This window comes from Camarhynchus parvulus, chromosome 4, assembly GCF_901933205.1.
Source record: "Camarhynchus parvulus chromosome 4, STF_HiC, whole genome shotgun sequence".
Taxonomy (NCBI): Eukaryota; Metazoa; Chordata; class Aves; order Passeriformes; family Thraupidae; genus Camarhynchus; species Camarhynchus parvulus.
This window is the reverse complement of record NC_044574.1, coordinates 13038276-13051751: the sequence shown is the minus strand read 5'-3', so window position 1 is coordinate 13051751 and position 13476 is coordinate 13038276. Positions and strand designations below refer to the sequence as shown.

Sequence of the window (13476 nt, the reverse complement as noted above, 5' to 3'; positions counted from 1 at the left end):
CTAAACAAAAGTGTACTAGAAAATCTTGATTAGAGTGGAAACAATGTTGACTGAAGTCAATGTAATCCTTCCACTGACCTCAAGGGCCTTTGTCTGCATCCTTATCCTTTGTCTGAATCCTAATCCTTCTTTTGCATCCTTATGAGAATGCAAAATCCATCTAATTTGATTTCTGTGTGATGTGTTGAAACTATCTTTGAGAAAATAAACCCTTAGCATTCTGCAAGGACATGGATTGCCTTCACTGTCAGCCAATGAATTTTCAGTGATTCACACGTGAATTTTGGATTACTACACCCAGACTGAGACAAACATGTCTTGTGACCCATGGAGTTTTGTTTTCCATGGGCTCTAGGCATCATCAGTGCCCTGGAGGAGGAGGTAGACAGTGTCTGTATTTGCTGTAGAAGTGCTTTCCTTAATCAATTAGATTAATCTTAGCTGGAGTAACTCTAGCTGGTAGTTCTGTTATTCACATCAATGGCTAAATCTTTGCTTAAGCCTCAGAAGAACTTTTATGAAATTATGTCTTGTAGTAATCAACTTGAATTTAATTCTCTGTTGTAAAAATAAAATGCTGTTTGTTTAGCTTACTTTGGTTTTATAGAATATGAATCCACATTCATGTTCCAAAAAGCAAATAGAGAAGTGTTTTTGACCACTATTATTTGTCTCATCACATCTTACAGGTCTCTGCTGCTAAGTAAGCAACCTAATCTATTTGTTCTTTATTCACAAGGAATTTTTTTTAGCCTCAGACCTTTTCACCTTGGACTGTTCTCTTACAGATCCTAAGAAATTGTATAACCAGAATGACCGATGTTATTTAAAATTACTGCATAGCACCTTTTTAAAATAATTTTCTGTAACTTGCTTAAAGTTAGTTGTTTTCAAAGTGAAGTTGTAGCCAATGAACCGACCATCCATTTTTTTGTGAGAAAAATGGGCAAATAATGGTTGAATTCATCAGAGATACTCCTTTCTTTTGTAGATGGATATTTCAAGTCCAGTCAGTAAAAACAGAGACAAAAAGTTACGAAGTCCTGATTGATCATATCACATGAAACTTTTTTTGAGATTGTATTGAATTTCAAGCTTTAGAGCAAGTGGCATCATCAATATTTTTCAGGTTTTTTACTATTATTATTTAATCTAATAAGGAACACAAAAGTGTGATTTATGGAAGGTTATTTATGGTCATTAATTCAGGCGAGCAATTCAGATTCTCCTTTGGATGTATATATATATATAAAATTCCTGTCATTTTATCTGACTCTAGCAATACAGTCATCTAGATTTAGTCATTCCTACTGAGATTTCTCAGAATCCTCTTCAGGTGATATAATCCTCATTCTTTTACCACTTACATAGCTAATAAATACTGTGTTACACCTCTCCAGTGCTGAACTGCAGGGCATTTCAATTTTAACCTCATTTCAGGATGAAGATAGGCTATTTATTCCTACCATTTTCTTCATGAGCATTCAAGCCCCATGATAGAATTTAAGAGCTGAAAGCTCTCACTAGCTGCCAGCTGCTATGGACTATATCAAAGACTCACTAAATTCCACACATGCAGTTTTCTCGCTGCTTTCTTCAATCTTTCATGAACTTCCTAGCAGTAAAAGGAGGGGAAGTAAGACAGTCTTTGAACTTGGATACATTATTTTTCATAGATCCATTATTTTTCATAGACTCAGACTAATTCAGGGTGGAAGGGACCTCCAGACACCTCCAGCATAATGATTTTCCCAAAGCAGGGTCAGCCTTCAGATCGGAACAGGTTATTTGGGATTTATCCAGTCAGGTCTTGAAAACCAACAAGGATGAAGTCTACATGACTTCTCTACCTCTTGACTTAGAAACCCACTTCTACTTCATAACATCAGAAGGAAACTGGTGGAAAAGGTAATTAAGACTGCAGATTCTTGAACCCAAGTCCTTTATAACCATTGTGAGCCTTTCCAGGGAGGATACTCTGACTGGCAGGTGCAGTGAACAAGAGTTGAGCCACATGCATGGTTTTACTCCATGCAGAGAGAAAAATCTTCAAGCACATAGGATGCACACAGAGCCTAGATATTATAAAAGATACAAGGGGATTATTAATCATTCTTTCCTGCTTGGAAATTATAGCAGCATCTTCTAACTTAACTTACATCCTTCAGGCAGTTTTATTTTGATATTTGTAGCTAAGCCAATTGAAGAAATCTGGAAATGGTTTCACAGGCAATACCAAAAATGGCAATTAAATTGGGGGGGGGGTGTTCATTTTTTTTCTCAGTTGTTTGCACCTTTGAGTTTCTTGAGCCAGTTTTTATGTTTGTTATGCATTGTCCTGTCACTGAGCAAAAGACTTTGAAGGTTTCTCTACTCTCATTCCTATGTGGCTCTGGTATTTCTGCGTACAAAAACAGCTGGAGTAGTACTGGTACAGACTGACAAAGTTGTGAGATCACAATTTTGTGAGAGTTGTGAGATTTCTGAGATCAGTGTCAAGGATGCTTCCATAGTTCTCTGGTCATTGCTTGATGAATGCTGAGAGAGAAGCCAGACCATGTCTGAACCCAAACCATGGTGAATGTGATCCTTGCAAAAGTCCTTAAATTTCTTCTATGAGCTGGTTTAAAGTACTTGGATTATTAAATTAATGTTTCAATTAATTCTATTAATTCTCTTAACTAGGGATATGTGTAACAGGAAAACCCTGAAGTTAAGGTGCTGCATTTCACACCCTGCTCTTTAAACATCTTGCTAATGGGAAATTTTTTTCAGAAAAATTGATGTGTAATTGTTGTGGTATGAAGCGAATCAAACCAAAATTTCACTTACACAGTATGTTTGAATTTAAACTGCTTAACTAAAGAGAATTTCTCTTTTAAATTCACTAAAACACTGGTTTAGTGAATTTAATTAGAGTATTTATCTAAGGAAACTAAATATAACAGACTCCAAAAGCCCTCAGTTCTGAGTACATCCAGTAACTTGTGATGCACCTGGGCCTGCCAAGTCTTCCCCTGGACCCCTTTGAACTTTCAGTGCCCTGCTCCTGGCTAGCAGTGCTCAGTGCAAGGACAGAGCAGTGTCCCTGCTCCTCTGCAATCCTTAGAGCTCTCAACAAGCTGCCTCTGGAGAGCAGAGCTTTTAGTGCTCGCTGCAAACTGGGGCCAATCACCCAGCAGAGAGCTGCTGGAGGGCACACTCTGTGTCCAGGGTGACACTCCTGTGTCGAGGTGACGCTCTGTGTGCAGGGTGACACTCTGTGTGCAGGGTGACACTCCTGTGTCGAAGTGACGCTCTGTGTGCAGGGTGACACTCTCTGTGTGTCCTCACCCTGTGCTTGTCCTTCTCACCCGCCTCGTGAATCCGCGCACCGCGTGCATCTCAGGGCGTGTGACCCCAGAGCAGCAGTGTCTGACTTAATAAACCTGTTTACCTTCTGGCTTAAAATAGCCCACAACTTTCACTTGCTGTAAGAGCAGTTTAAAATATCCTGTTTGAGGTCTGAGGCAGGGCTGTGAGTCCACCACGTTGCCTCAGGGACTGAGGGGTTGTGCTGCTGTGTGCAAGGCCATACGCTCTGTGGTGCCTGCCCCCAGCTACATCCTGCCCCTGAGCAAAATGAGCAAAGGCAACAGTGGGGAACATCCCTTAGGTGGGAAAGGCTTCATGGTTTGTGCACATCTGTATCAAGTATCAGCCACTGCCTGAATTAGTCATGGAAGGATAAGCATGGATCTAATTTTACCACTCAACTTTCTGAACATTACAGACACCAACTGAATGAAGAATATATTTGATGATACATACAGTTGTCAAGTGGATTTGTCAATGTCTTTTCTGGTGGCTGTAAAAATGTATAGACTGTTTAATGATGAAATACCATAGCAGATATTCAAATTGTTTGAACTGATCTTCTTTTAAAAAAAAGATAAAAAAGGCACTGTCTTGTAATGAGCAATCCCTGGGTGCTGTATTGTCATACACATGGCAGTAGCTCATAAAGATGAATTTCTCCTTTTGATCGGTTTTGTTCTTGGTGCCAATGACTGTACAATTCTAATTCTTTGTTTTCTTAAACTGAGGAAGAGAGTTTGGAGTGCTGTTGAATGTATCACTGATTTCAGGAAGCCACAAAAAGACCCAAATGTACATGTGTATTACCCCAATCTTTTTACCCACATGAGAGGTGCAGAGTCAGTTTGTACTTGTTAAAATTTGGGAAGGCAAAGTTTAAAATATTTAATTCAGCTGTCAAAACTATTACTTACTTACTTCCATGGAAAGTTATTGCTGTATTTTCAAGTCATGAATCAACCACAAAGAGTATTCAACAGGAAATCACAATTCCAACTCTTACCACAAAACTGTTATCAGAAACTACAGACAAAATTGCCACTGGAAAATATAGAAACCATCCGAGCAGTAGCTATTTCAAAAACTCCTTCATCACTTGAGAGATTAGACATAACATTACATTTACAATTGCATAGGATCTCCTATGCTAATTTAACCAAATTCAACAAAATACAAAATTCCAATTTTAAACAAAACACAAACATGTTTCATAATATAAACAAATATATTTATCCCTACAGTTTTTCTCACAACTTCACCCATATGAAACCAGGGAAGGAAAGATTATAGTGTGGTAAATGATATGCTAAGTGATTACAGGGGAAAGGAAAGAGAACTCAGAGTCTGGAAGATTTTGGGTGAAACAGGCTCTAGGACAGATTTCCTTTTATTGTACAAATAACTAGAATTGCTGCTGAATCAGACAATTATAGGTAGCCAGTATTTCACACTGAAATATTGGTATAACTTTAAATTTCCATGACAGATAGTTCTTCATAATGAGATCCTGGTTCCTTACACAGATATATATATATGCATTCTACATTATTTCCAAATGTGCAGAGAATTATTCAAACTAATTTTTTGTTCATATTGTGTTTCCTCAGCTTCCACTACACAAATTATAAAAATAATTTTAGAATACTTCATAATTTCATAAGAATGTCTGTAAAAGCTAGAAAATGTGGAATCCAGAATGCTAAGGAAAGTGTAGGTTTCCTTCTTCTGTCAGTAAAGATGTGAAAGTTAGGTGATGACTGAGTTCATATCATGCAAGCAATAAATATATTATAATTGCTTTTGCTATCTTATTCCTGTATAATGTTTACTTTAGAAGGCCTTCTCTACTTCAAACATTCTGGTGTAACACATTTTCCTTTTGCAACACTTCACTTTTTTGAGTATTCCATTTATGGGCACGTTGGGAAAAAACTTTCCTAGGAAATGTTTAAATTGGAATAATCAAGCCATCTCTTATCTAAAAGAGATTACAGAGGTAGGAGTGTTTGCAGTTCATTTGCAGACATTCAGGAGCTTCTTTTCCTATTTATGGTTCCTTATTTTTTGAGGTAAGTGGAAAGTTCAGCCCAAGGGCCAAAACTGTTGCTCAAGTTTCGCAGCTGCTGCTCTGCCACTCTGGCAATCCTCACTGAGACCAAGGAGTTTCAAACCTGCATGAAGTGCAGGCTGCCAGTGACAAGGCAGTGCCACCCAGCACTGCCCCATCAGGCTCACCCCAAGTGCCAGTGACAAGGCAGTGCCACCCAGCACTGCCCCGTCAGGCTCACCCCAAGTGCCAGTGACAAGGCAGTGCCACCCAGCACTGCCCCATCAGACTCACCCAGCCTCACCAGGGCCATTCTGGTCAGCAAAGCCAAGATATGAATTTTCCCTGAGCAGCTCCACACCAATGGCAGTAATTCTGGGCCAAGAAAGAGTAAGGGAATGCCTGACAGTGGTGGGGAAAAGTTGTTTCCATCCCTTCTCTCAGCACCATGAACTTGGGTCAACAGAAAATAATCCTGAAAGTGCAACTCTCTAGGGCAATATCGTTCTCTTGTGCCAAGAATGACAGAGTTGAGCTGATGCTTCAGCCTGTCATAATCTCCATTTTCCCTTATCCCACCTTCCCTTATCCTTGCTCCTTTCCCCAGCATGGTACTTGGTCACAGACAGCCAAGTGGGGATCTGGGAGTGACAGCAGAGCTGCTGGACATACTCAATTAGCACAAGACAGATCACAGGGCTCTGCTGTGTGTGAGTGACCATGCACGGCAGATTAGCAGGGTCTGGCACACAGGGGAAACCACCTATGCTTCCAATTAAATGATTTCTGTCAAATGTGGAGTCCCTGAAGCAATCAGGCACCTTCTAGATGCAAGTCTGCCTTCTCATTTTACTGCTGCTATAAAGAATAAAGCACACAGTCTTGAAAACCAGACCCATGTCAATGCTAACCATATGAAAACAAAACTACAATAAATGGAAACCCAGAGAGCCTCTTTAGTATGCATTTTTTCTCCTGGCAGCAGTAGATAAAAATCATTTGTCTTTATGTATTATGTGGTTTTCATTTGGTTTGTAATGATTTAAGTGACTTAGTCCTTGTGCCCAAATGGGGAACACTTTAAAATTGCAGATTTCCTTTGGGTACAAAATCTAATGTTTTCCTTTCCTTATTTTCCAGGGACATCAAACCTGACAACATACTACTGGATGAACATGGTAAGTGAGTATTGCTTTCCCTCAGAATCTCTAATTCCTGAGGTCTCAGTGGCATGCTCATGACATGCTTTGTAAGTCAACCTCCAATGTTGAATTCCTACCTAAATCTGGGCTTTCTCAGAAAACCTTGTGGATTTTGTAGTTTTGCCTCCTATTGCCAAAGGAAGGTGCAGATCAGAAATTTTCAAGGCCTGAATACAAAGGAATTCAATATGAATTGAGACAAGCAGGGACACTTGGTAAAAAGAAGTTAGTATTTTATTAACAGGATTGTGTGGATCGCCATAACCCCTTTTTAGGTCCCTACCAATAGAACAGTACTAAGCACTTTATTTTTTCTTTTACAACTTCTGAAGGGCTAAGAAATTCTACATAGCAAATAATATCTCATATAGATATCTAAAATAAACTTTCTAAAATCTAGATAGGGAATTCGGAAATTTGACTGCAAAGTTTCTCTTCATACATGTAGCTCTGGCTTAAATAGCATAAAAAGAAGTAGACAACAATAAACAGCTTTGAACTTTTGCTACTAATTCCAGGTTCTTAAAAATAAAAGATATGGTATGAAAGAAAGCATCTGATTTCTTTAAACTTGAATTTTAAACATATACTCTCTCCAAGAAGTATTTAGTTAAAATGTCATGGATCTTCTTGCAACTGTTTATAGGGAAAACATAAGAAATGTAGGTAAAGAGGGCATTAACATCTTGTATCAGTAAGAACAGAAATACCTAGAGGAAAAAGCCTAGCTAGAAAAAGGAGATGTGTGCTTGCTACTGCGGGAAAGTCTTGTGCTTTGTTTACTTCCAAAATTGATTTAAAGCAGAAAACCTCTGAGAAAATATAATACTGAAATTATGCCAATGATGGTATTATGTTTCAAAATCCATTGTAGAGCTGCTGAGTATGCAAGTAAAAGTTGATTAAAGAGGTAACATTCTGCATAGATGATGTTTGTTCCTGGGAACACAAAAGCTAATAAAGCTAAGTGATATTGGAGTTTTAAACCATCTAGAACTTCAGCAATTTAATGCTTCAGACCCATAAGTGCTAATGTTCCCAAGACTCTGGTATCAGCAAACAAGCATGAAATAGAACTATCTTGCCTTTAAGTCCTGGTGAATTAAAGATGTCAACAGCAACACAAAATGAGTATGAGTGTGTTAAATCTCTGATTGACAGCCTTGGAAGCACAATCACCTTTATCTCTCCCTGTCCCTCATCAAGGTCAATTGGTGCACAAAACCAGCCTCTTGTGGCTAAAAAACAAACTCTCTTGTGAGAGCTTTCCTATGGGGACTCAGGCATCACCAAGAAGAACCTACACCAGAGTGAGCACGATGCAAAATGAAGGGGATTTTTTGTGATTATAAACTATTCAGCAACAAAGTTATCTGCAGGCAGCTTGGAAATTTTGGGATGGATGGCCTCTCTACTGCAAAGCAGCAGAGTACTGCTCCCTCATTGCACACCTGCAGGCAAGGGGTGAAAGAACAGGCTTCTCCAGAGAAGAGCACAAATCTTGGTCAGCAGAAGTTACCAATTCATGGGTTCAAACAGGTTCAAAGAGCTGTCATGTGGTTGGGGAAGGAATTCTCTGAAGCCTGTAGAGGGTCTGTACACCAGCTCACTAAATGTGGTGATATCAGTAGGACGAGTGTCTGCCCCATGCTAATTACCTCAGGCTGACCTTAGAGAAGTGAAGCTCTTTTGCAAGAAGAAAGCTCTTCTTGAAGCCCTTAACAGCTCTGATTAAGCTGCAACATAGCAATGTCATTTTAACAAAATCATCAGATTTCACTCAATGGAAAAATATGCTGAATACATGCACCACAAAAATATCTGGCAACAGAATAAGCATAACAAATTCACCTAACATGAGCCTAACCAGGTGTACAGGAAGGAACTTTATTTTAGCCTGTGGCCTCTAAGATGCCCAACGGTTTCCTATGTGCTTGACTTTACCCCCAGGTCTTTCTTACAGTTCATTAAACACATTATGCTTACACAAAGTATCAAGTAATTGGATATGGACAACATTTCTGACTGAGACTTTGTCTCAGTGACTCAGATTTCTTCAGCCTCACTGAAGAAAACTATTCTGGCTGAAGTCAAAATTCAGGGTTACACCATTCACATTACCTTACATCTTCAAGCAGTTCAATTGACTAACTTTCATAACATACACCAAGAACACATATTATAGATATTTGTGCTCAGTAAAACTAGTTTCACTGTAATTTATCTATATGGCTTAGGGAACATACCTCAGGAATACAGAAGTAATGAAAACATAAGATTTTTCTTAATAGTGATCAATCTAATTTACAAATTAAAAAAAAAAACACAAAAACATATACAACATATTCAAAGTCATTCTGGCAGAGGAATTCTGGCACTCTGAATTTTTCCATATGCTTTTTGTCAAAGCCACATCTCAGGACTGCTCATCTGATGCATGTTCTGATGCATCAGTGAAATAAATGTTTCGTGATCCTGAAAAGCAAAATGGTACATGAGAATGGAATAACCAGCCATTAAAAATGGTGTTCAGCCCCTGTCAGAGGTTGATTGCATGGTCTCCTGGAAAGAATACACATCCAGTCTCTGAGGAGAGAATGTAGGGAGGGTTTCAGTGTTCATTCTCTGAACCAGAATCAGACCCTCTAAGGAAATTAATTCAATCAATAAAGCTGCTTTTTAATGTTTTCTCATCTTTCCCAGAAAGCTCTTCCTCTTATGACTAACACTAATCTCTAATATTAGTAGTAGTTCTCTGTTCTGCTAACATATATCTGAAATAGAATTATTCCAGTGACAGCTGAAGGGACTACCTCGTGTTTCAGGGGAGCTATTACAATTGTATTGCACAGAAAAAAGCATTTTAGAATTCTCTCAATGACAGAATTCTGATTCCTCTTCTATTCCTTTCATTTTAATGGTTTAGAACAATATAACTGAAATTACAGCATTTAGATCTGGGATCTACTAATTACAGCATTTAGATCTGGTCCATGTTGTATTTTTGTCTAAATATCAAAGAAATTAAAGATATCTTTAAAAGTTTGCATGATCTATTAACTATGATGTCAAAGAGACATAGAATTTCTTAAATGCAGTAAAACAAGCAGTGGTAAACAGAGTAATAAATTGACTTTTTCAAGAGATGATAACATTATTCCTACAGCTCTTTGGTAACACCATTGAAATTAACATTGCTGGTGGTTCTGCAGAAATTACAAGTTCTATTTCCCATCCAGGCTTAGCCTTTTGCTAAGTGACCACACCATCAATACAATCTGTTTACAAAAAGCCTGCAAGAGTTTGAACACCTCTCAGGCAAGTTTTCCACAACATGGTTTCATTCAGCAAAATCCATGTTTTGTTTACTGAGCAAGGACTCCCTGCTAGGTCAGATCCATTTGCTGCACCTGGTGACAAGAGAAAACATTTGTGGAACATGCATTTTGCCACTTTGCCATCAGTGTTGCCTACCACCCACAATTTTTTGTGGTAGTATATCAGAGCATCTTTGCACATTCCATTTAGAATGTGAAGAAAGTCTTGTTACTGAGTTCGCAGCCTTCTTGAAGCTGCCGCTGATATTGGCCTTTACAATCTCCTGGAGCAACAAATTGTACAAGTTTACCATCCTTCAAGAAAGAAAAGTGTAGAAAAGTGTTTTCTTTAATATGTTTTAAAATGTTCTTCTTTCAAAGAAAAAAAACCCAAACATCTAGAATTCCAGGATTTGATGAATAATAACTTGCAATCACCAGATTCAAGGTATTCAAAAACTCCTTCAGCACCCTCCTGTCAGCAGAAGACACTCAGTTTTCAATGTCTCCCTACTAGGGAGATGTTTTGTCCCTCTGTCTCTTGCCATAGATAGAGTTGCAGATATCCAGGCTTTCAGTTTCAGGGCAGAAGAGCAACCACAGTGGATCAATGAGCCATCTAATTGAGTTTCTTATCTCCAGGAGTCTCCAAAAAGTGAATGACAGAGCAGAATATAAAAAAGAGACTAGTTCTTGTGGGACTTTCCCCATGTACACACCCAACCTCCAGCTTCTTGTGACTGAAGCATTTCCTGGCTCATGGTAATCACATATTTAGCAGCTTCCAGGGGCCATTTCTGAGATTTTTTCTGATGCTTCCTTGAGTGAAGAAAACTTTTATCATCCTTAACATCTTATGTTAGGATCCTTAGCCTAAATACAGGTTATGTGAAGACTCACTACCTAGTTGTTAATTTTGAAGGTTCATCTTGCTAATTTCACAGAATGATTGCTATTTCTAATCTTGAAACTGTCTCCTGATGGCTCTCCATACTGAAATCACAGATCTAGTATTTCACGCTTAGATTTAGGGGCTATTTACATGTTATTAGGTTTTGGGGGTTTCTTAGATGGATTTTTGCATCTGAGTGTGATAATTTTACTCAGTAAAATAATTTCACTTATGAGTAAACGAGAAGCTGGAATTCATTTATTCTATATTATTATATTGGTTTGTGATCATCAAAGTTTTACTTAAAGCCCTATTTCCTCAAATACATTTCAGCTCTTATTTGGAAGCTCTCAGCAAAACTGAAAGATGCAGACAATGAGCAATCTTGGCATTAAACCCAAAAATGGGATGAAAAAACCTACTCAAAAATAACTGGAATCTCAATATTAACTTCTGAATACCAGAACTGCCAATATTATTGTTATATACTGATGTCTGTGAGACAATTTGCAGGGACTCTACTTTGTTTAACCCTCCAATGTTGATTAATAAGACAAAAGGTTCCAGCATAATTACCTGAAGCTGTCTAGATTTTGAAAGCGTATCTGAAAAATTTACATTCCTACATGGCCATTAAACTGCCTAACTTTTTGAAGTGCAGAGCTTTGCTGGACTCATCTACAGCCATGTAATTTCTACCAATGTCCCTAATGATAAATGTCAGACTGCCAAGTCATTCCAAGTTCAGGTGGGTACAAGCTTAGGCTCTCATACGTAGTACAGATGAACCCAGAGAGGCGTTTTAAGTTCTTCATAGGGTTTGACTTTCTGAGAGCAAATCAGATTTTACTGTAGTTCAAAAGGTTGCTGTTCTGAGATTTACAATCAGCTCTGATGCTGCTGAGTTGATGGCATTAACACCAGTATAATATTTCTTCTCTCTGTCATCACATTCTCCCCTTTGGTTTCAGACTCTGAGAAATTCAATGAGGTTTGAAATTATGTACATTTTCCTCTACTGAATGTTAGTCAGCTAGCCCCAGCCAACTTTCAGGACTTGTTCTAATTGTCATTATGATTTGCTCAAAAACTAAATCCAAACCCAGATCATTTGCTGATTACTTCATGTACTGCAATTTCAGGCCACGTTGAAAAGTGAGACACAGAAGTCACATCACATGAAATTTCCAAAGTCACACAGTGTTCTGTGGGTAGTTAGAGCCTTAATTGGAAGCTGACTGAAGGAATGTAATTTTGAAACAATTTCCACTGAGATACTTTCTTCTGCAAGTGTATGTGTTGGTGGATGTGAAATCTGCAGTTTGAGATGGTTTGAAAAAGCCACTCTGCAGAGAGTCAAAGGAATGTGGTCATTTGCATTTTCTTCCCTTCTCTCTACCCTCATCTTATTATATATGGGGCCATGCAGCTCCAAAGATTAAAAAATGAGCTCTTTCCCTGGACTAAATTGAATTTAGTTGTGCACTCCTCTGCTTCACTGTTCATAGGAGCTAAATCCAAGTGACACTGACATTCTGTTTAGTTCAATATTGTAATAAGGTACAGACTTGGTTTGGACATTTAATTGTTCACAATCATACCCAGAAAGGGAGATCAACCACAAGGTGTGAAGCTCAGATGGGAAAAAGTTCCCACAAACAGAAATTTTGCAAACAGTAAGAAGCAGATGGGATCCCAGCATATCCTCTGCAGCAATAGCAACCTTCCCTTTTCCTGTGTGCAAGAGTTGCAGTAAAACTTGTCTTAGAGGCTGATTAGAAGGACTCCTGCAGAGAACTGGAGTCAAATTGTCTCTTGAAATATTCACACCAGGAGTGAAAAACTTAAAAAAAAAAAAAAAAAAAACAAAACCAAAGCAAAGCAAAACAAAACAAAACAAAAAATGAAAAAAACCCCAAAAACCTCCACCCCAAAACCAATCCCCCCAAGCCCTTAGGCTTGCCAGGGTTGAAATCACCCAGTGGTGTGCACAGACAGGCAGAGCTCCACCTCAGCACCCCTCCAGCCCTCCTTCACTGACCACAGGCACACAGGGTTCACCCCTGCTCTGCCTCTGTCCCACACTGCTGGATTGCACTCAATAGTTATGATTTTTACACCACACAAAGCCCCTCTCCATGCCCTCAGCCCCCACCAGGCACCTCCCCTGCCTGCAGAACACCTTCCTTTCACTCCAGCACTAATTAGCAGCCCCTCAAGCACCAGGCAAAGGCAGCCTGCCGACAGTCTGAGGGATGTGGAGTAGCTCAGTGATGGGGAAAAGCAAAGGGGCAGCTTTTCCAGCAGCAAACTGTGCCCTGCCTCATGTACAGGAGCTGCCTGTTGCTGTTTGGGGAGCAGGATGCAGAGGAGCTGTGCAGAATCTACCTTCATGATCCATCCCTTACCTTCCAGAAAGGCATTTTTAACAAAAAACCCCACGATGAATACAGCATTTCATGTGTGCTATTTCAGTTTTGTTACATGAAAAGAAATCTAATTAAAGGGAGAGAAAATAATGCACTGCAGGAGAGGCAATTTTCATTGCAAATCACCTGTTTGGATCAGTCTGGATGGATGTGATGCAGCAGATGTTTTGCAATGGACAGTGACACTGGCACTATAAGGGAGCATCACTTACAATGCTATCATTTAAGGGGC

General features: G+C 39.0%; 1 protein-coding gene across 1 annotated transcript in view; it reads left to right on the top strand.

The window, feature by feature from the left end:
- The window catches only part of STK32B (serine/threonine kinase 32B), a 163153-nt gene that overhangs the window by 104351 nt on the left and 45326 nt on the right, over nucleotides 1-13476 (top strand). The window contains exon 5 of the mRNA XM_030947996.1: nucleotides 6545-6582. Coding sequence (XP_030803856.1) covers nucleotides 6545-6582 — 38 coding nt within the window. The remainder of the gene's footprint in view (nucleotides 1-6544; nucleotides 6583-13476) is intronic.